Genomic DNA, 20,552 nt, shown 5'->3' on the forward strand with positions numbered 1-20,552 from the left:
CGTCAAGAGCCCAGCCTCAGGCTGCTCCGACAGAACCAATCGACCCGGTTCTCGCCGGCCACAGGTTAGGCGCCGGGAGGATGATGACCCGCCCGTCGGTCCCAAGCGAAAAGAAGGCAGCAAAAACGAAGCGGTACGCCTGCTTCTCGAGCTCGCCGCCCCGGCCGGCGACAGCGGAGGATTCGAAATATGATGAAAATAACGCGGCAAAACCGGACGACGAGAATGAACCGCTGGTGAGACCCGCTCGGCCGGCGGCCCGTGGCATTCCCTTCGGCGGACAGATTCGGCGACCCCCGGGCCTAGCCCGGCGGGGGATCACACCGGTTCAAAGGCCGCAAAAGCCGTTTAAGCCGTTGACCATCAACAGGTTTTGAAACCGGGATGGGTTATGAATGATGATCATGAATTGATTTCCTCCTAACTGAATGCGAGTTGCGAAGGGGTTTTCCCCAAACATGAACCAGCTCTTTGACGTGAGGTGCAATCTTGCTGACATGCTGGAAATTTAATTGTTGGTGTGTCAGGTCCGGCTTTTCCCGGAGCCCAGAGAGTGTGTCGCATCAAATACATGTAATCTGTACCAAGTGACTCAACATTGCCTATTCGGGCAATTATCGCGCTGAAACGCAAGCCTCGAAGACCAAGTTATAAGCCCAAGGATTCCCTCCCAACACACCCGTCCCATAATATCCAATCTTGTATTCCGTTACCCCAGCCTTGCAGCCAACCAAACTAAATACAACCATCACCCGAAAAATAAACAGTCAAACCCACCAGAACCACCACCACCCATCATGTCCGCCGCATTCCGCCTCCCCCCCGCCCACCGCCTGCAACGCCTCCTACCCACCCGCACCCCCCTATCATCATCATCATCACCATCACCCCGGGCATCCCGCCACCTCGCACTCCCGCGCCAAACAACCACCTCCTTCTCAACCTCCCGCGCCGTGCGCAACACCAACACCAACACCAGTGGCAGCAGCGGGAACCCCCGTAACAATGCCAATGGCAGTGTAAACGCCAGCGGCAACCCAGCCTACCCCAAATTCGACCTGCGCTCCATCGTGCCCAACCCGCGCGCCCGCAAGGCTTTGATTGCCGTGTTTTGTGTTATGGTGGTGGCGGAGTCGTATATGTGGATTACGTACTGGCCAAGGATTATGGGGTGGTGGGGAGGGGAGGGGAAGGGGGAGGGGAGTCAGTGAAGTGAGTAAAGTGAGTGAATGGATGAAGGAGGTGGGTGAAAGGGTGGTGAAGAGAGTGAGTGGCTGGCTCCAGTGAGTGAGTGGCTCCGTGGGAGGGAGGGAGAGGTGGTTGTTTTGGTCGACGCTGATGGGCAGGTTGTGAGGTTTCGGGGACGGTTAAGGGACGGGTGTGCAGGAAGTGGGAGGAGGGAGTAACCTACGGCCGTTGTACTATGTCATGTATAACTACTGGTTGGGGAACGGCGTTTGGGATGGGAGTTACAATATGTATTTTAGGGGGTCGGCGAGGAGGACAACACCACTCTCCAAGGACGGAAAACAGTCAGGTGTTAAGTGGAAGAGTGACGCACATACCCTGTCTAGGTGTTTGTCACTCGTCTCATTCATCGCTTGTTCCAATCGTGGTAGCTCAGGGACACCATATTCTGGACAACTCAGATTCTCTTCTGTCCCATCCCACTCGTACATCCAATCAAGACCAAAAGTGAGGGAGGATCACAGGGCTCAGCATTAAGTACTAATTAGAATATAAAGAATTACCTTTGAACAAACTCCAACATCGTCAAGCACAGGGCAGACCAACACCAGCCTAACATGACACTCACGAAACGTAAAAAAACATCCCTCCCTTCTCCCGTGTGTACCCCCCTCGCCAATGCAAACCCAACCTTGGAACCCGACCCGACCCGACCCGATCGTCTACAACCTCAACTCCTTAACAATCTGCTCCGCCATCGCCTTGTACTGCCACGTGTTTCCGCCCACCCTCTTGAACTGCACGCCATGCAGACTGACAATCGGGACCTTGACGATGACGATCTCGAAGCGGATCTCGCCATCGGCGACGCGCGAGTCGCCGTGGTGGCCGTGGTGGCCGTGCGAGGGCGAGTGGTCGGCGATGCTGGGCGCGTGCGAGCAGCTGAAGCCGCCCTTGATCTCGGTGTAGTCGACGCCCAGCATCTTGAGGACCCGCTTGATGTCGGCGCGGATCTCGGGCAGCGGCTTGGTGGAGGTGGTCGACACGCTGAAGATGCCCTTGAGGTACACGGGCTTGGCGAGATCCGGGTCCTCGGGCTCGAGGCGCTCGTGCGAGCCGCCGCTGCTGTCGCCGCCCTCGGCGTCCTGTCCCAACTCGGCGTCCGTCTCCTCCCTGACAGGTGGCTCCTGGTGGGTCGACGACGAATTTTGCTGCTGATCCCGCGCGTCGGCCTCCCGCTTGGCGCGGCGGGCTTGGATGCTGTCCCGGCGGGCGTGGCCAAGGGATTTGGCACGCATGGAAACCGACTTTTGCATGAGTGTGCTGGATTTGCCCTCTGAGGGCTCCTTCCTCCTATCGCGCGTGCTGAGTCTGCGGAGGAGCGAGACGGGGCCGTTGCCGCCTTTCTTTTGTGGCACCATGTCGGGGGAGAGCAGGCCGTTCTTGACCGGCTCCCTAACCTGGTCTTCGCTGTGTGACCTTGCTCTCTGCCGCGACCTGCCGCCCTCAGTGTGTGCCGGTTGCGGAGGCACAATCTCGGCAAGAGAATGCTTCTCCTTTGGCCGTGCGATTGGCGACGGCGGGACGGCGAGCGTTTGGGATTGTTGTGGGGATGGTGGGACCTGCACCTTGGGCGGCATCGTGGGTTGCGCCGCCAGCGCCTCTTGCCGCTCACGGTCAAACTTCTCCTGGACGAGGTAGTAGATGGAAATCATAGGATCAAACGCGTTGAGCGGATCATCGCCCATGGGCAGACCTTCTGCGCTACCGTTGGTGAGAGTTTCCTTGCTCGTTACTGAGTTCCGCCTCTTGTAAAAGTCGAAACCAAAAGCACGCCTCTTCTCCACCTCCTTTGGAGTAGGCTGTGGCAGTTCCCTCTCCTTCTCTAGGCGCCGGACCGCTGCCTGGTATTTTGGCGACAAGATCTTCTTAGTCAGCTCATCGCGGATGTAGTCCGGCGGGCCAAACTTGAAACCAGTCATGTGTGTGATGACGTCCTCGTTGAGCGGCAGCTGCAGAGGCTCCCGATGGGCAAGATGGTTTTCCGGAGGCCCGTTGTACCCTTTAAGCATCCAGGGGTGGTTCATGACTTCGTGCATCGTGGCGCGCTGCCTCGGATCCGTGACAAGCATCCGGGAAATCAGATGCTTGCATTCTAAGAGCTGGTTAGCGAGGACGACATGGTGGAATGTAATGTACGGGACGGTACCCACCACTCGAAAGCCAGTTGGGGTAGTCGACTGCGCCTTTCTTGATTTTCTGATGGAGTGCGGGCATGTACTGGTCGTCGAACGGCACCTTACCGCAGACGAGAACGAACAGAACCACGCCGAAGCTCCACACGTCGACTTCGGGACCCGTGTATGGCCTTGCCTGGAGCAGTTCCGGGGCAGCAAAGTAGAGACTGCCGCAATATGTCTTGAGCTTCCTGTTCTCGTCTGGCGAAAAGAGGTTGCTAAGGCCAAAGTCGATGATCTTGATGTCGCCCGTCTTGCTGATCAAGATATTCTCGATCTTGAGGTCGCGGTGAACGATGCTATTCCGGTGGCAGTAGTCGACCGCACTCGCTATCTGGCGCGCAAACTTCCTGGCTTGTTTTTCCTTGAGCTTCCCGTGGGAAATGATGTAGTCGAGCATCTGGCCGCCATTGACGTATTCGAAGAGCATATACCAGTGCCACCTTGTCCGCAGGTTGTCCCGCAGCGCGCAGATATACTGGTGGTTGAGCAAGCTGACGATAGCAGCCTCGCGGGCGTTGCGATCTTCCCTGGCGGCGTCGGCCCGCTCTCGGTCTTCTTTGCTCTGCCGCCCATCGTCGACGGATACTCTCTCGATGATCTTGCATGCGACCTAAACCGAGCAGACGGGGGGTTAGCAGACAAACAACCTAGGCAGGTTATGCGACGAGACTTGCCAGTTCGTTTGACCCCTCCTTCTTAGCCAGCTTCACCTTGCCCATGCTGCCCTGGCCAATGGTCTTGATGAAGGCATAATCGCCTGATGGGGCAGGGATGACGGTACGGTATCTGTGCTTCGAGGTGCGCTGCGCTTGCTGATCGGCGGCCCTGTCGTTGGGCTCGTCGGCAGCAGGATTGTGCGCCGGAGGCGGCATTTCCTGCTGAGGACTTCGGGGTGACTGTGCTGTAGTCGAACGCTTACTGCTGCGACGGTAAGGACTCGAATTCTGCTGCTGCTGCGAGTGCTCAGTTCTTGTCGAGGCCTCGGCTCTTGTAGATGACTCGGATCGGGGAAGGGGATCGGGTCGCGATGCAGTCGGTGGCCGGCGTGTCCGAACGGATTGCGACCGTATGGGCAATTCAGCCCCGGCAGAAACCGTCGTCGCCATCTTGGGCGAGGGAATCGAGGGGAACACGGGGCCCAGGCGGCAGTCGGCAGAGGTTCACTATGGCAGACCGACCCCGAATAATCGTGGTGCGGAAAAAAAGACCAGGTTCAAAAACACACCATTCAACTCCGTCTAAGAGGAATCTCGCTATATATGGCTCCCGGAATAAGCACTACAGCAAATGCACGCTTGCGACGAAATCGAATCGGCTAAGGTCGGTCGGTAGGTAGTCGTGGTGGGCGAGTCGATGACGAGGGCTTCAGGCGGTCGATCGGGAGCGGAGCAGCAAAGTGCAGGGCTGTCTCGCGCGCACGGGATTGGGGATTAATTGCTTTGATAGAACTTGGCGGGGTGTTCCTTGGTGCGATGTGGTGCTTTGAATTCGCGGTGTAGTTTCACGGTCGGCGTGTCGGCTCGAGGTTGGGCAGTCCAGGCGGCTTTTCAGCAAGCAACAGTTGAGGGGGGACTGGACTGGCTCGAGACTGGGTGTTTGGCTGGACCGCTGTCAAGGGGGTTGACGGTGGAGTCGGTATCCACGCTCGCTGAATTACAGGTAATTTCGAGAACTCCGACCAGCACGGTTTCCGATTCCCGTCCTTTTTTGGATTTCGAGTGCATCGCTCTCTCTCTCGAACTAGGTAGTTATGCACAGCAGCTGGCGAGGGAGAAACTGACACTTGCCGTGGTTTATCTTAAGTACTCTAAATTCGATTAAAATATTCCTTTGCCGTTGTCGTGTCTCTCTTTCGAACCCACTCCCGTACCTCCTTTATTCTCTCGGAGCTGTCAACAACTTGTTGAATCCCCTGAGGTAAGATACATACAGATTACAAGTCCCCGTCCCCGTACCCGACAAGGCGAGATGGCCGGGTCCAACACACCAGGCCCGGGCTCCGGCAGGACGGGCCTCGACCTCGAACGGCCTGGGTCTTGCGCAGTGCCCATCTAACATGATGACCGTACACCCTTTGCCAAGTGTCCCGCCAACAGCGTTCGCCAAATATTCGATAAGCTTCGGTCCGCGCGACTACCATGATATCTCATACCTCGCAATCAAATGCACCTACATACATGCTGGGTGAGATTGGGAGAGGAGTCTCTGCAGGCCCGACTCGAGGGATGCTTGGTCGCTCCTTGATTGGCCGCCCTCGAGTGGAGATGGTGTGTGTGTTGCACCAACAATGGCCGCGACCAGCAAGCGGCCGCGCAAGAGGCCAGCCCAACGGTGACTACTCTCGGGGCAAACAGTCCACGAAATCGACAGGGGTTACGCACCTCGAGAGTATTTCCATCCAACTGCTAACCAGAAGACGAGCCCACGAGCCGGAAGTCTGCAGTACTTCAAGAAGAGCATGAAGGGATGATGGCCCAAAAGTATGCGAGTCAGGGGGGCAGCTCTAACAACAGCTGTCAAGGCCCTGGAAAAAGCAATGTTTGACTCGTTGTCGACATCGAAACCGCCCGGAGGAGACCGGAGGGAATTCCCAAGCGTTTGGCTGGATGATATCATGATGCTGATCAGCTAGGAAAGAAGGCCCTGTCGTCGCATCGCTGGATTTAACCGGAGTGACGTTGAACTTCTGTCCCGGAAGATGGCTCGATCAGCGTGATATTTGAAGCCTTGCGAACTGGTTTCTGTAACTATCATCGTTTCGACTACCTGTGATAATTCCAGAGAAGCGGATAACGCCAAAGAGCAATGAAATGTACTTGGATGGAAAATGAAGGTTCCCCTTAGGTAACCCCCGAAGACTTGCCGCCCCTCCCTCGCAGAAGCTTTACAATCGCACATGGTGAATCTCCTCTTCTTAAGGTGCCAGTGGCGTAACGAGCAATCAAAATTGGTGACTTACTCGTCAGGGTCGAAACGGGAATGCTGACGATGTGTGTGCAGCTCTCGCGTGGCAGGGTGAGAGGCTTGGCACGGTGGCATCCGCATCTCTTGCCTGGAAGAGCGAAGGGGGGACGCCCCACGGACATTCCCCGCATCATCGGCAGAACTTCCCCACATCTCCTTCTTGAACCCTTACCGCTTTCCTTTTCTGATTCTCGGCGCGACTTGAGTTGGGGCCACCAATGGTTCAATTCAAGGTCACGTTCAATGACGGAGCAGCTTCATCACGAAAACGAACACCCATACAAACCACGAAATTCTTCCAAAATTCACCGACAGTTCTAGACCCATACCTCGGCTTCCCCATGTCCTACAAGAGATCGCGTGCAACTTACGAGGCCGACTTGTCCGCACAACAATCTCCTTACGTCACTTTCGGGACGCCGCTTCCACCACAGGACCCCGAGGTTCGCGATGACGGTTCTTATGTGCCGCTATGGAAGCAGGAGGTGAGGGACGAGCGGGGGAGGAAGAGGCTTCACGGCGCATTTACCGGAGGGTTCAGCGCAGGGCAAGTACGCTCACATCTCGCACTTGTATTGGGCCAACTGACATCGCCCTAGTTATTTCAATACCGTCGGCTCCAAGGAGGGATGGACGCCGTCTACCTTTGTATCCTCACGGACCAACCGTCGCAAGGATGACCCAAAAACTGCCCGACAACGCGCCGAGGATTTCATGGACGAGGAGGACCTAGCCGATGCCGAAGAATCGAGGAAAATACAGACGCAGGCTGCTTTTTCCAGCTTGGGTACAACCTCCGATGATGCCACGAGGGTGAGCAGCCTTATGGGCATATTCCGCGCCGATGGGGACACAATGGGCGCCAGGTTGCTCAAGAAGATGGGGTGGAAAGAGGGACAGGGGATCGGCCCCAAGATTCGCAGGAGAGCCCGCCTCGAGCTCCGCAGCGATACGGACGACCCAAGGGGGACGCATCTCTTCGCACCGGAGAACGTTGCCATGATTCGTCTTGTCCACAAGACCGACCACAAGGGACTAGGCTACGCAGGAGAAACAAGGCTGGCGTCGATTACCCTCGCTACCAAGCCCAGCGACGCCAAGGACTCCGACTCCGACGACGAAAACGACCTGACGAGCGGCCTTGGGCGACCAAAGTTCACACTCGCCACGGGCCGCAAGAAAGGGCGGGATAAGAACGCAGGAGGGATAGGGGTTGGCATCCTAAACGACACCGGTTCCGACGACGAAGACCCCTACGAAGTTGGACCGCGAATATCGTACAACCGGGTCATCGGCGGCGACAAAAAGAAAAAGAAGGCTACAACTGCGGTCAACCCAACGTTGAAGAGCAAACCCGCATTTATACCATCAAGGAAATCTGGTCTCGGGAAAGTCGGGCTCGGGGCACGGAAATGCCATGATGGACGGTTACCTTTGGACGGATTTGTCTTTGGCAAGGAGCCCGACGTCCTAACGTCCGAAGCCAGCGCCGAAGTTAAATACGCTCCGCCAAGTATACCTCCGGATTGGGTCTCGGCGAAGAAACCGGAAGCTCAGGCCGGCGCTGCCGGTTACGTTTCCACGGCGGACGCCGCTAAGGCGTCAACGCTCGACCCCAAGTCTCGCGCGGCTATCCTTGGTGAAAAGCAGCTCCCAGGAAAATCCGTCTTCGACTTCATGTCAGCAGAAGCACGGGAGCGTCTAGCTACTGTAACCGGCATTAAGGATCTCCCTCCCGCCCGTGGGGAAGTCCCGGCTGAGCATGCGCTCAGCGAAACCGACCGCTTACAGGAGCTCCTCAGCCGCGCCCCAAAGCTGGATAAGGCGACCGCCGTTGCTGCTATCGCTAGAGGGGCCGGTGGCAACGCCCCATATCGAGACGACGAGGCGAAACGCTCCAGATACATCTCTTTTCTCGAGTATCAGGCAGGGTTCCGCCCGGACCCAGGGACACAACCCAAAAGAATGAACAGCGAGGAGTGGCTGAGGGAACTGCATGAGTTCTATAACTGTGCAAGAATTTTCAAGCCCATGACGGGCTTCATGGCCAGCCGGTTTACGACGTCTACGGGCAAGCCCAGCACCAATTCAGGCAGCGAGACAGAGGAGAAGGATCTACTTTCAACGCCACCGCCCAAACCCCAGGATCCGGCTGAGGAAGCGGCCAAGCTTGGCATGTTTGGGCCCATGACCAGATCCGTCGCCGACTTTTACCCCACGCGGCTCCTATGCAAGCGCTTCAACGTGAAACCGCCAGAGCATGTGCAGCCCGACGACCAGCCGTCGGCTTCAGGGTCGGGGAGGGCGAAGTACGATTCTACCTCCCAGTTTAGTGTCCCGCAAGACTTTAGTGCTTTACGGCAAGAGCCGTTGGCGGGAGAGTTCGGCTCCGGCCCACCCTCCTCAGGCGGCACTCCAAACGATGCTGGCTTCGCTCTCGTACCCGCACTTGACAAGACAACCGCGCAAGCCCCGGTCCCTGACAGGACCGTCGTAGATGCGAGCAGAAACGAGGCCCTAGAAGGGAAGAGGGCTGGAGAGGATGTGTTCAAAGCCATCTTTGGAGATAGCGACGACGAGGATTAATACCCCCAATAGCGGCGACCCTTGGTTACCCCGAAGTGGGAGTAATGTGTAGTTTTTAGGCGAGGTATACGTGAATGCACAGTTATGAACTGAGAATTCAACCCTGCAGCGCGGAGGTTCATACTCGCCCTGAACTGGGTACCTACCTACACAGTAACTTCAAGTTCTCGGGATTTCCAACAATGGATGTATTACCAAAACATGCATACTAGGCGTATCCGAATCACTCCAATCTGGAACTCGGTCTCGTATCAAGGTACGAATATTACGTTGTAATGACAACGGCCCTCAAGTCCTCGACTCCTCGTCGACGGTCCAAGCCCACCGCACTTTGATTGGTCGTTACAGGGCGGTTACAAGTGCGGTGTGGGTCCTGCCCCACATGCAATTGGGTGTTGGAGATGCTTCAGGGGCGCCTGGAAGCCAGCGGCGCCCAGGGAATGGGACTTCATGCATCTCAGCTTCTGCGGCAACTCCTACGTGCACAACACGTGAATAGGTGCTCATTCACTATTTCTTCCCGTTCTTTTGATTTGGATCTCTGCATTCCAATTTTGAAATTTCCAAGCCCAAGCTCCCCGATGCATAAAATTCGGCCCAAGCGTTAGCCAAGCATTGCAGCTGTCATCTCGGTTTCCCGATCCCAAAGCATTCATTCGCCCTGCATCTAATCTGGGGCAGTGGAGGCCACACCCCAACCACGACCGAGCCGCCTCTCAATCACACAGACTTCAACGGCGACCAGTCATTCTGCCGCAACTTTGAGCCAAGAAAATCACAGGCGCGCGGGCCATTAAAACGACAGCGTACCGAGCAACGTTCCCTGGACATTTGCGACTCACCAATTCTTGCATCTCCGTCGCACGGCTACCGTTGCCGTCACGTCCGCTGTCTGACCGCCGAGATCCCAGTAGCTCGTCTTTCGGGCCCATTTCCAGTAACCGGCGCATTGTCGACGAGGAAACTGGCATTCCAGAGCCCCCCGACACCGTGGCCGAGACGAACCTAGCGTGCTTCACCGAGGTCGACGCCGAATTCATCCCGCCTACCGACGACGAGAACTCTCCATCCCGTCAGCGCTCCCCACCGCCGCAGTATCCCGCGTCCGAGGCCGCGGGCCCTTCAGCCTTCCGGCCGCCACCCTCGTTTTCGTCGCTCTTTCCTGTCCAGGGCCACGAAGCGGAATCCGTTCTCGAGCCGTGCGAGCCGTACAAAGCCGCTGTCGAAGACACCAGCGAAACAGCCGCTTCCTCCGCCTCCGCAGCCCCAGCGTATGCGCCTGCCGACCATCAGGTAGCACCCGAGTCTTCGAACAGCGCGTCCGCGGCCCTCAGGCTCCAGGACGAGACCAAGCGCGCGCTCCCCCAGGATAATAAGGGCAGCGCCAAGGACGAGGATTCAGAACCGCCGCCGGCATATTCAGAGGGCTCCAGTCCCCTCGACTCCTTTACATACCTCATGGCTGCCGCAGGAGGTGCCGCGAGTATTATTACTCAGGTGCAACAGGGCGGGCCATCGCTCAATCCGCTTGGAGGTAGGTTGTGTGACGCGGGGGTTCGGAGTAGAATAGCCAGACTAACGATGCGCCCTTAGATGTGCCTGGCGATGAGACGATCTTGATGGACCTGCGGTAGGACTCGATGCACCCGGCGCAATTGCACCTCACTGACTGTTTAACAGGGGCACCCGCTTCAAGCTGTCTCGAGATGAGCTACTAACACTACCCGAGTTTGTCCTGCTCTCTCTCTTTCCCAACGGGCTCTTCCCCGAAGGGCAAATGGGTGGGTTCACGGAAGGAGACGCCGTTCAAGTTGACGTGAGTATTGCTATCGCCACAATAGACCATATTTGGTTTCTGTAATACACGCAAGTCGGCTGACACTTGCATAGTATGATCCCGCATCGCTCCAGTACATGCTCGACTTCTTCCGGAACGTGGCGCAGAGCATTCCGGCGGAGGCCGGGCTAGAAAACGGCGACGGCGTGGTGCCGCTCGACCCCTCGGCACGGGATGAGAACAGCCGGCGTGCCGGTATCATCGTGCTGCGCGAGGACCTCGACTTTTACGTCATCCCCCCCCAGCAGGACATTGACCAGCCCGAGATGATCGAAGTCAAGCGGGCGGCCGCCAGGGCGCTCCTCAGGCAGGACGGTATCTTCAGCGGTCTTAAGAAGAGCGACGAGCCGGGCACGACTGAGGCACATCTCATCGAGATGTTGACGGCGGGGTGAGTTTATCCTCCACCATATTTTTACCGGGCCGACGCGTTTTATGGCAGTAGCGTACTAACTGACGGCGCTAGCGGTTTCAACCATGACGACCACTGGGGCCACCGGGCTGGCGAACCCAACAAGGCCGTCATCTGCTCCCTGGCGCTGGCGCGCCTGCGCTCCGACATCCGCGGCAACGACATGGGCAGCAGCGCCGTCGGCATGGCGCAGAAGCTGCTGCTCTTCTGGCGCAAGCCCGCCCGCCGCTGCTGGTGGGAGGGTGTCGATCTTGACGACGTCGAGGGCCTTCCCGCCGGCACCAAGCTCAAGGTCTGGATCCGCAGGGTCTGGACCCTCGAGATGAGCGTTATCGGCTTGCGCTAGTCGCGCTGTGTTGGGGATCGTGTCGTGGGGTTGTTGCTTGTTTGCTTGCTTGGGCGGTTTTCCAGGGGTAGACACGCACTGGGAGAGGATATACACATTTTGCCGGATGGGCGTGGCGATCGATCTGCCGTTACCTACCTTTCCTTTTTTTTTTTTGTTTTTATCTCCTTGTTTGCTCTCGACTCGTCGAAGACCTTGTTGTTTTTCCTCCCTTCGCCGCAAGGCATGGGTTTGCTTGGGCACTGAGACGAGATCTGTTAATATACCTTCCTGTTGGAGATTTTTTGGGATATGAGCTGTCTCCCCGCAAACTAGCGTGCTCGGTATGCAACACCCGACGCGGGTACCCGCTCTGGAGGTGTTCGCCCGCCCTCGGCGCGCCGTCCGCCGGAAGCCGCAAGCTTCAGCGGCCGGTGTCGGCGCGTTGCCCCGCCGGGCCATCCGCACCCCGCTCCCCGAGTGGAATCACCGCCTGGAAGATTCTCCCGCTTGAGATTGAACCCCCGCTCGGTATCTGATCCGTCCCTCGAGCCCGACCACCTTCGTGCCGTGCCTAACCGGGGAGGTCGTCCCACCGGCCCCACCCTCTTCACTTACACCACCCCTCGCCCCCTTCTTTCCCGAGCTTCCATCCCCAACTACAATCTCCAATAGCCCATCAAGAAGCAAGCCCCCAGAACCAGCACCCGGTCATCCCCTTTCTATCATAATCCCAAAACACAACAGCAACCTCTTCCCAAATCCCACGAATCACCACCACCACCACCCAAAAATGTCCCCCTTCCCCGTCCCCCCCTCCGGCGTCTGGTGCCCCGCCGTAACCCTCTACGACCCGGCCACCAACACCCTCGACCTCGACGCCCAACGCGCCTACTTCTCTTACCTGGGCACGCGCACCGGCCTAGCGGGGCTTGTCATACTCGGCACCAACGCGGAGCCCTTCCTGCTGACGCGCGACGAGCGCCGGCGCGTGCTGGCGGTGGCGCGCGAGGTGCTGGGGGAGGGGTTCCCGATCATGGCGGGCGTGGGGGGCCACTCGACGGCGCAGGTGCGGGAGTTTGTGGAGGATGCGGTCGAGGTTGCTGGGTGTGAGTGGGTGCTGGTGCTGCCGCCGGGGTATTTTGGGAAGGTGGGGGCGTTGGGGGAGGTGGTGGAGGGGTTTTATGGGGAGGTGGCGGGGATTTGTGGGGGGTTGGGGGTGGGCGTGGTGGTGTATAACTTTCCGGGGGTTTGTGGGGGGGTGGATTTGGATAGGTACGTCTTTTCTTGCTGTTGTTGTTGTTGTATTTGGGGAGGAGGAGGGGGGGTGGGTTGGTTGAGGTTGGGTTCCATTGCTTTGGTTAAGGGACGGCGAGGGTGAGGGTGGTGGCTAACAGAAGCAGTGGAACGATTGCGAAGCTGGCAAAGAAGCATGAGAACATTGTGGGTGTCAAGCTCACTTGCGGGAGCGTGGCCAAGATCACGCGGCTGGCTGCCGAGTTCCCGCCGGAGAGGTTCGCCGTGTTCGGGGGCCAGAGTGACTTCTTGATCGGCGGGCTTGCAGTGGGCAGCGCTGGATGTATTGCTGCCTTCGCGAACGTGTTCCCCAAGACGGTCGTGGAAGTGTACAACTTGTACAAGGCGGGCAAGGCGCAAGAGGCGCTGGAGCTGCACAGGAAGGCGGCGTTAGCAGAGCAGGCGTTGAAGAGCGGTGGCATTGCCGCAACCAAGTATGCTGCGAGTGTCTTTACGGCGCCTCTTGCTGGTGTGGAGGATGCTGAGAACAAGATGGTGCCCAGGAGGCCGTATTTGCCGCCTGGGGAGGAGGCGAAGACGAAGATCCGGGAGGCGTTGGCTGAGGTTGCTGAGATCGAGAAGAGTATCGTGAGGTAGGGGAGGGTGCTGAACTGAGTCCTGAGAAAAGTATACATCTTGTAGTTTTACCTCTCTACACACAATCTCAAACTCTGGTTTGAGGCAAAGTTACTTCAATGTTGCGTTGGGGTGTTCAGGCTCTCTATAGCATATCAGTTACAGTTCAACTCTATTTCTCACATTTTATACTTGAGGTGCTTTCGCCTCTCTTTCTTCTAGCCTATTTTATCCCTGCCGTCTGACACTCACTCTCGGTCGTCAAATGGAACAGCTTCTAGGCTTTCCATCCATGATGTTCTATACCTTACTAGAACCCCCAATTGCTAGTTATCCGTCCCCGCGTGTAACACACCCATGCAGGAACGGTACCTGGGTGGACAACCCGGCCGGGTGTAACAAGTCTACTTGTAGAAGGTTGAATGCACGAAGCAACGAACTTTACTTCTTGCAATAAAAGGTCTTTCCCTAAACCCCAAATATTCATCCCTTGAATGGTCTCGAAACAGAGCTGGGAGAGTGCTTAAACTTGCACTTAGTCGGCCAGAAGTAAAGTTGGCTTTTGAAGGTTGTAACGCAGCGGGATATCCCTCGCCTAGAGACGGTTTTGAGTGTATGACATGGTGGTTGATGTTTTGTTGACCCCCTCTGCTCGTGTCTCGGCGTAGGGTCATCAAAACGAGAGTGCCCGGCGCCAAGGCGATTGCTGTATTAGTCGGTGCTGACTACGAGAGAGGATTCGGAATCTTCGGCACCTTCCCTCGCCTGAGCCAACGGAAAGCCCGTGGACACGCACTTCGTGGTGGCCTAGGCCTCGGCGTGCAGGAAAGGAAGGAGGGGATGACATCAGGAAGGTCGCTGAAAGAAACAACGACCAGGTGCTCAAGGCCGCAATGCAACCACACCAAGCAGCCCCAAGCTCTCCGAGTCTCCTCAGCTCCCGCAAGCCCCAAACATTGTGCAACACTCGAGGTTTTCGATACGTTGCGGCTCGGTCCAGCTGTGCCCAGTGACGCCAGCCAACCCTAGCTCGGACCAACCGGCTTTGGCCCAAGTTGGGATGAACCGAAGACAACGGATTGGGATCTTGTCCCGCCCATTCGATAGCCCGCATTGGATGGGATGGCATCAATGGCGTTCGTGTTTGACCCGGCAAGCAGGACAAGAGCTTGGCATACCCAGTTGCACCATTGGCCCCATGGTTGAATGGCCCCTCGCGATGTCTAGGCAAAGAATTTGGTGGTTTGCATGACGTCTCCCATTGTTCCCTCCCATCCCTCTCGGTGCCCGAACTACAGGCCCTTGTTTCATAACAGGCCCGTTCACCTCACGAGAGAAGCGAGACGGATTTCCATATTCTCTCATTCGGTGACCACCTACTCTCAATTGGTCTCGACTTACACGAAGACACCAAAACAACATGACCTCTCTCGTCAAGCAAGCTGCCGCCGCAGCTTTGCTGCTGTCTTCCAGTGTTGCAGCACAGGACGTCACTACCCTCACGGGTACGATCCCCACCTCGCAGCCGACGGCGTGTGCCACCGTCTTGACACCGGCTTACTCGGCGCCCGTTGCGGCGAAGGGTTGGAAGGCCCAGCTGATTGCCACCAACCTCACTAACCCGCGCGGTATCAAGTTCGACTCCAACGGCGGGCTGCTCGTGCTGGAAGCCCGTAACGGGCTCCGGCATTTGGCCTTCGACGACAATGGAGGTACTTGTCTATCTGTGCGCAGCAGCACTTCCGTCATCGAGGATGAAGAGGTAAACCCGGACAGCGATATCCCATAGCGCCGGCACAACATAAATATTAACGACAATGTAGCTCAACCATGGTCTTGAATTGTCCGAGGATGGCAGGACCCTGTACGTCTCCACGGCCGAGAATGTCGACCGTTACAGCTACGACGCCGACACCATGACCGTCAGCAACCACGCCCGCATCGTCGCCAACATGACCAACCCCAACCCGGGCATCGCGCACGTCACGCGGACCCTTTTGCTCTCCAAGAAAGAGCCCGACCTCCTCCTGGTCTCGCGCGGCAGCGCCGAGAACGTCGACCCACTGGCCGCCGACCAATCCACCGGCATCTCCCACATCCGCGCCTTCAACATCTCCAACACCACCACCTCCTCCCTGCAGCGCCCCTACAGTTACCCCGAAGATGGCCTGCTCGTCGGTTGGGGTCTGCGCAACTCGGTCGGCGTGGCCGAGCACCCGGTCACGGGCACCATCTGGTCCGTCGAGAACAGCGCCGACGACATTCACCGCCTGGACGAGGACATCCACGAGGAGAACCCGGGCGAGGAGCTCAACTACCACGGCCTCCTCAACGACACGGACTCACCCCTCTCGCTCCTCGGCAGCAACTACGGCTACCCGACATGCTTCGCGCTGCGCAACACAACAGACTTCCCGTCACAGGGCGACCTAACCGTCGGCGCGCAGTTCTCACTCGAAAACGACGCAACCGCCAACGACACGCACTGCGGGCTGCGCACCGTGCCGCCCCGCCTCACCTTCCAAGCCCACACCGCCCCGCTCGACATCGAGTTCCTCCCCGGCAACGGCTCGCGCGCCTTCATCTCCTTCCACGGCAGCTGGAACCGCGAACACCCGGCGGGCTACAAGCTGTCGTACGTCGCCTTCGGGACCGACGACGACGACGGCGACGACGATGACGACGACGATGAGAACGGCACCGGAGCCGGCATGCCCGTCGAGGCCCCCGACAGCGTCGACCCCATCCGCGACGTCCTCACCGCCCCGGACGTGAGCCGCTGCTCTGAGCGCGGCGCCTGTTTCAGGCCTGTCGGGCTGGCGTTTGATGCCGCTGCGCAGCGGCTGTTTGTGTCAAGCGATGCGACGGGCGAGATTTGGGTGGTGATGCGGGATGGTGAGGAGGAAGAGGACGGGGGTGGTGGTAATGGTGGTGGCGGTGGGACGCCGACTGAGACTGGTGGTCCTGTGGAGAGCACGTCGACTGCGGCGGCCATGCCTGGGGCGGGGTACCGTGGTGCTGGGGGCGAGGGGTGGGTTGTGGTGGTGGTCACGGCGGTGATGGTGGCTGTTGGGGGGTTGGGGTTTGTGGCTTAGATGGGGGTTGGTGTTGACGAGTGATGATCTGATGCTAGTAATAATGGGCATCATCTTGAAAAGGGGTTGTAATGGCCGTGGAAGAAATCTAGCGATAGTTGTAGTCAGCTATGGTCTTGTCCACCGAGAATCAAATGCACCGATCCGGCCGAATTCACATGTCCAGCGCTGTCATCTAGTTCAGCCCAACATTCGTCCCCCGGTCAATTATTCGCATGAACAGGACGGGATACACAAACTTCATTAGCTCTAAATACCGTCCCAGCCGTAACGCCCAAGCCCCGCCCGTCCCATCGTTACTCCTCGATCGACTTGACGCACTCCCACTCGCCCTTGAGGTTCTCCTTCCACAGCGTGACCTTGTTGTCGCCCCCGCTGGCCGCCAGCACGTTGCCGCTCAGCGACCAGCTGACGCGCCAGACGGCGGCGTCGAAGCCGAGCACCTTGCAGTTCCACTGCTGCGGGTTGGCCGGGTCGCTGGTCCAGATGCGCACGGTGCGGTCCTCGGACGCGCTCGCGATGTAGCTCTTCTGCAGCACCGTCGGGCTCCAGGCCACGTCGCGCACCCAGTCGGTGTGGCCCGTCAGCGGCTCGCGCTCGAGCTTGTAGGCGGCGCTCGCGGCGTCGAAGGCCCAGATCTTGAGCGCGTTGTCCGACCCGCCCGTCACGAAGCGCCGGTTGCCCGTCGACTTGGGGCCCGGCTTGCTGCTGACGATGCTGCCCGGGTTGGTCGCCGGCGCCCACGACACCGAGTTGACCCCGAGCCCGTGCGCGTGGAAGATGCTGTGCTCCCAGCTGTTGTTGTCCTTGAACTCGAGCACGCTGACGTTGCCGTCCGACGACGCGCACGCCAGCACGCAGCCGGCCTCGTGGGGCGACCACGACACCACGTTGACGCTCGCCTTGTGCAGGGAGAAGTCGTAGATGCGCTGCCACGCGCCGTTCTGCTCGCGCCAGATCAACACCTTGCCGTCGTAGCCCGCGCTCGCCAGGATGTTGCCGTACTTGGGATGCGCCCACGAGACGCACCACACGGCCCCGTCGTGCCTGTTGTTTGCCACACCGTGAGCTTCATATCCCCCACCTATCCCGTCTCGGTAGGAGGGAGTGTAGTGTGTTGTTTCCTACGTACCCCTTGAGTGTCTCGGTCAACCGCTGTGTCTCGCCCTCGATCTCGAAGATCTTGATGGTGCGGTCCGAGGAGCAGGTCGCTAACCTCCGGCCGTAGTAGTCTAGGACCGCATCGTGCTGGTTTGCGTCAGATCTCCATCTCTCTGTTCGGTCTCGCGGTTTCGGAGGTTCGGTGGATGGGTGGCTAGGTGGGGAAATCGCAGCGGAACCTAGAGGGACGTACAATCATGTCATCGTGGCCAGAGTTGGCAATAACCTGGGTTCCGGCTGCCTGGAGAGCCGGGTTAGCATCCACGACTCCATATGCTCAGGAAAAAGGAGAGCTCCATTGAACTTGAAGGGTAAGAGAAGAAGGGAGGGGTGCGAACCATTGTGACGGCGGATCTTTGATTCAGTGGATGCAAATTCGGTGGGAACAATAGAATGAATTGCTTAGTTGCTCTGATTGTCGAAGTGGGTTATCTAAAGTGCAGTTCGTCAATGGGTTTGCACCGAGATTCAGTTGCGCCGCTAGGAGATGGCTCTCGGCGTGTGAAGAGCACCCCTGTTGTTGTCCAGCTGGCATGAAAATCATGGCGAGCCCAAAGCCTGCAATGGCTTGCAGGGGTCTTCCAAGAAGCCCCACACCATGCCGCCCCGCATCCACAAGAACTCTTGGCTTGCCCCTCGGTCACAAGCCTGCCCCGACCCCGGCAATACATCTTGACAGCGACGGACCAACTTCGACAACTCCATCACCATTCTCCATGGCGAATCTGGCGGCCACACTACCTCTACACACATAACGAAAACGGGGCCAACGGGGAATGGCTTCGATACTCTATTGTTTTATGTACCATGCGTTTTGATTTCCCGGCATTGTTTTCTTTTTCTACAACGCGGCCGTAGCAATACAACTCCATCGGCTCGGTTCGAACAGCGCCTGCCTCGGAAGACCTCGGCATCTCGAACCACCCTTGGTTATCCTCTCTTCGATCCGAACAAACCGATATCGAAACTTGCCTCTGCTACCAGAAACAATAAAATCGCATCTCACCAGAATCGCCAACAGAAACTCGTCTTCAAGATGGCCGACAGCATGTGTGGTCCGTCTAACGGCGCCAAGAATCTTTTGTCGCATGTCGACCGCGATCGCGCCCATCACCAGGATCGCTTCGTCAACGCGCCGCAGGCCGGCCCGGGCAATGTGAGTGTTTGGGAGCCATGATTTGTAAACCAAACTCGTCGCTGACCTTAACTTTGTCAGGCTTTCCGTTCGCAGGCTCCCTTTGCCAATGGCGCCGAGATGGCCTTTGGAGGCTTTCAGCAGGGCGGCGCGCCCATGGACGCGGCCTTCGGTCCCGGTCTCGACATGAATACCGTTGCTGGCGCTAGGGCCTATGGTCATCCGGCTCCCGGTGCTCCGACCACCATGGCCAACATCGGCCCGGGCGCACCGGCCGCCCGCCTTGCTTCCCCCGCTACCGGTGGTGCCTCGGCGACCTCGCACCAGGAATGGGTTAACCAGTTCTCGGGCATGCAGATTGGCGGCGGTGTAGCTGGACCCAGCACTGCGATGACTACCCAGATGCGTTCGGCCCCCATGGCTACCATGAACCCGGCCATGAACATGCAGCAGGCTGCTTTCGGCATGCCCATGCATAACGGTCTGTCTGGCGGTGTCTATGGTCTCCAGAACCACGGCATGAACCCGATCACCCAGCAGCAACCCCAGACCGCCGTGGCCCAGGACTCCGACATTGACGTCGAAGCTTTCAATCGCGCGTTCGGCGAATACGATGATGCCAACTTCAAGACCGAGCTCGCCGACTGGACCGAGAAGCAACAGGTTGCCAACACCGAGTTCGCCGAGGCGCAAGACAAGTGGATGGCCGAGCACGGCCCGCGCGTCGATCCCGCCACCGAGGTCACTGCGCCCTCGGCCGACGAGATGGAGGTCATCGACACCAACCTGGAGAAGCTCGCGCAGGAGCAGGACAAGCGCCGGTCCGACGACGACCTGGTGCACGCCGCCATCGACATTGTCAACTCGGTCGCCGACAACAACTCGGACAAGTTCAAGAACTCGCGCTTCTTCGAGCTGATGCGCCGCATCGGCAACCGCGAGGTCGTCGTCGAGGGCGACGGCTTTGTCAACGCCACCACCGGCGAGGCCGTCAACACCTCGCACGACGATGAGCAGCACGACTCTGGTCTTGGCTCCGACGCGGCTACGCCGCAAAAGGCCGCCGAGGACCAGCGCGCCTGAACGCGCATCGCGGACCACTGATCGCTTCGCCCGCCGTCATGGGGGGTGGGGCGATCGTTGTTATATATCAAGCCCTCAGTCTTGTCCTGTTACCCCCTACGTACATATGTACACCTGTATTGTGTATTGCTACAGCCGTCGCGTCGCCGCAACTCGCCTACAACTTTGCTCATTTGCTATCTGCTCTTTCCTGTTTTCTTTTCTTTTTCCCTCTTCACCCCTGACTGTACCTCTGTATCTTATAGATTGCTTGCTCTGTTGGGGAGGCGTCTACTCTGGCATCAACCTGTATCGGCTTGGCATGATGACGGGGGGGTGTGTATTCGATTGCATACATGGGGCGTTGGATGGGAGGGGAACGGTTCTTGTGTTTTCGTGTCCTGATTTTCGGTTGGCTTTCTTACTTACTGCCTTGGTATTCGCATAGGTTTTGCATTGCATTGTCTGGAAAGGCAGGCACTCCAGCGAGATATCTTGCCGGGTGGGTGTGCCTGTGCTAGTAGAGGGGCTTTTGCTCGTTTTCGCTGTGTTGCTCTCCCTGGTTTGATAGAGGCGCGCTCTCGATGTATAGACAGACGGCTGGCTAGCTCTTGTTTTCTCTCAGGATGGTTTCATCCGCTGCTACTACTACCTCCTGCCTACCTTGGTAGTTGA

General features: G+C 58.1%; 8 protein-coding genes across 8 annotated transcripts; 5 read left to right on the forward strand and 3 right to left on the reverse strand.

The window, feature by feature from the left end:
- Nucleotides 1-628: 628 nt before the first annotated feature.
- On the forward strand, nt 629-1,211 carry B0H64DRAFT_477741 (uncharacterized protein; the record flags this gene model as incomplete). The annotated part of the gene is made up of 1 exon (XM_062808215.1): nt 629-1,211. The coding sequence occupies exon 1, from the start codon at nt 798-800 to the stop codon at nt 1,209-1,211; it is 414 nt and encodes a 137-aa protein (XP_062656139.1). The 5' UTR covers nt 629-797.
- Nucleotides 1,212-1,692: 481 nt separating this feature from the next.
- Nucleotides 1,693-5,006, reverse strand: B0H64DRAFT_407189 (kinase-like domain-containing protein). Its single transcript, XM_062804560.1, has 3 exons — nt 4,103-5,006; nt 3,402-4,038; nt 1,693-3,343 (listed from the first exon to the last, which is right to left on the reverse strand). The coding sequence occupies exons 1-3, from the start codon at nt 4,532-4,534 to the stop codon at nt 1,911-1,913; spliced, it is 2,502 nt and encodes an 833-aa protein (XP_062656140.1). The 5' UTR covers nt 4,535-5,006; the 3' UTR covers nt 1,693-1,910.
- Nucleotides 5,007-6,610: 1,604 nt separating this feature from the next.
- Nucleotides 6,611-11,573, forward strand: B0H64DRAFT_377132 (uncharacterized protein; the record flags this gene model as incomplete). Its single annotated transcript, XM_062802511.1, has 9 exons — nt 6,611-6,927; nt 6,992-8,936; nt 9,191-9,234; nt 9,380-9,469; nt 9,890-10,512; nt 10,572-10,608; nt 10,659-10,794; nt 10,869-11,206; nt 11,282-11,573. 9 exons carry the CDS (start codon nt 6,611-6,613, stop codon nt 11,571-11,573), a joined length of 3,822 nt encoding a protein of 1,273 aa, XP_062656141.1.
- A 494-nt stretch (nt 11,574-12,067) lies between these two features.
- B0H64DRAFT_347636 (uncharacterized protein) lies at nt 12,068-13,623 on the forward strand. The gene is made up of 2 exons (XM_062801370.1): nt 12,068-12,827; nt 12,956-13,623. The coding sequence occupies exons 1-2, from the start codon at nt 12,346-12,348 to the stop codon at nt 13,443-13,445; spliced, it is 972 nt and encodes a 323-aa protein (XP_062656142.1). The 5' UTR covers nt 12,068-12,345; the 3' UTR covers nt 13,446-13,623.
- A 381-nt stretch (nt 13,624-14,004) lies between these two features.
- Nucleotides 14,005-14,908, reverse strand: B0H64DRAFT_232790 (uncharacterized protein). Its single transcript, XM_062799750.1, has one exon. The coding sequence runs from the start codon at nt 14,551-14,553 to the stop codon at nt 14,098-14,100; it is 456 nt and encodes a 151-aa protein (XP_062656143.1). The 5' UTR covers nt 14,554-14,908; the 3' UTR covers nt 14,005-14,097.
- On the forward strand, nt 14,845-16,519 carry B0H64DRAFT_328338 (uncharacterized protein; the record flags this gene model as incomplete). The annotated part of the gene is made up of 2 exons (XM_062800825.1): nt 14,845-15,186; nt 15,248-16,519. 2 exons carry the CDS (start codon nt 14,845-14,847, stop codon nt 16,517-16,519), a joined length of 1,614 nt encoding a protein of 537 aa, XP_062656144.1.
- A 122-nt stretch (nt 16,520-16,641) lies between these two features.
- On the reverse strand, nt 16,642-18,206 carry B0H64DRAFT_407201 (WD40-repeat-containing domain protein). Its single transcript, XM_062804561.1, has 4 exons — nt 18,019-18,206; nt 17,874-17,921; nt 17,652-17,767; nt 16,642-17,566 (listed from the first exon to the last, which is right to left on the reverse strand). The coding sequence occupies exons 1-4, from the start codon at nt 18,019-18,021 to the stop codon at nt 16,816-16,818; spliced, it is 918 nt and encodes a 305-aa protein (XP_062656145.1). The 5' UTR covers nt 18,022-18,206; the 3' UTR covers nt 16,642-16,815.
- A 421-nt stretch (nt 18,207-18,627) lies between these two features.
- Nucleotides 18,628-20,033, forward strand: B0H64DRAFT_232820 (uncharacterized protein). The gene is made up of 2 exons (XM_062799751.1): nt 18,628-18,836; nt 18,897-20,033. Exons 1-2 carry the CDS (start codon nt 18,717-18,719, stop codon nt 19,896-19,898), a joined length of 1,122 nt encoding a protein of 373 aa, XP_062656146.1. The 5' UTR covers nt 18,628-18,716; the 3' UTR covers nt 19,899-20,033.
- Nucleotides 20,034-20,552: the final 519 nt, after the last annotated feature.

This window comes from Chaetomium fimeti (genome assembly GCF_033439085.1).
Source record: "Chaetomium fimeti strain CBS 168.71 chromosome Unknown B0H64scaffold_7, whole genome shotgun sequence".
NCBI classification, from domain to species: domain Eukaryota; kingdom Fungi; phylum Ascomycota; class Sordariomycetes; order Sordariales; family Chaetomiaceae; genus Chaetomium; species Chaetomium fimeti.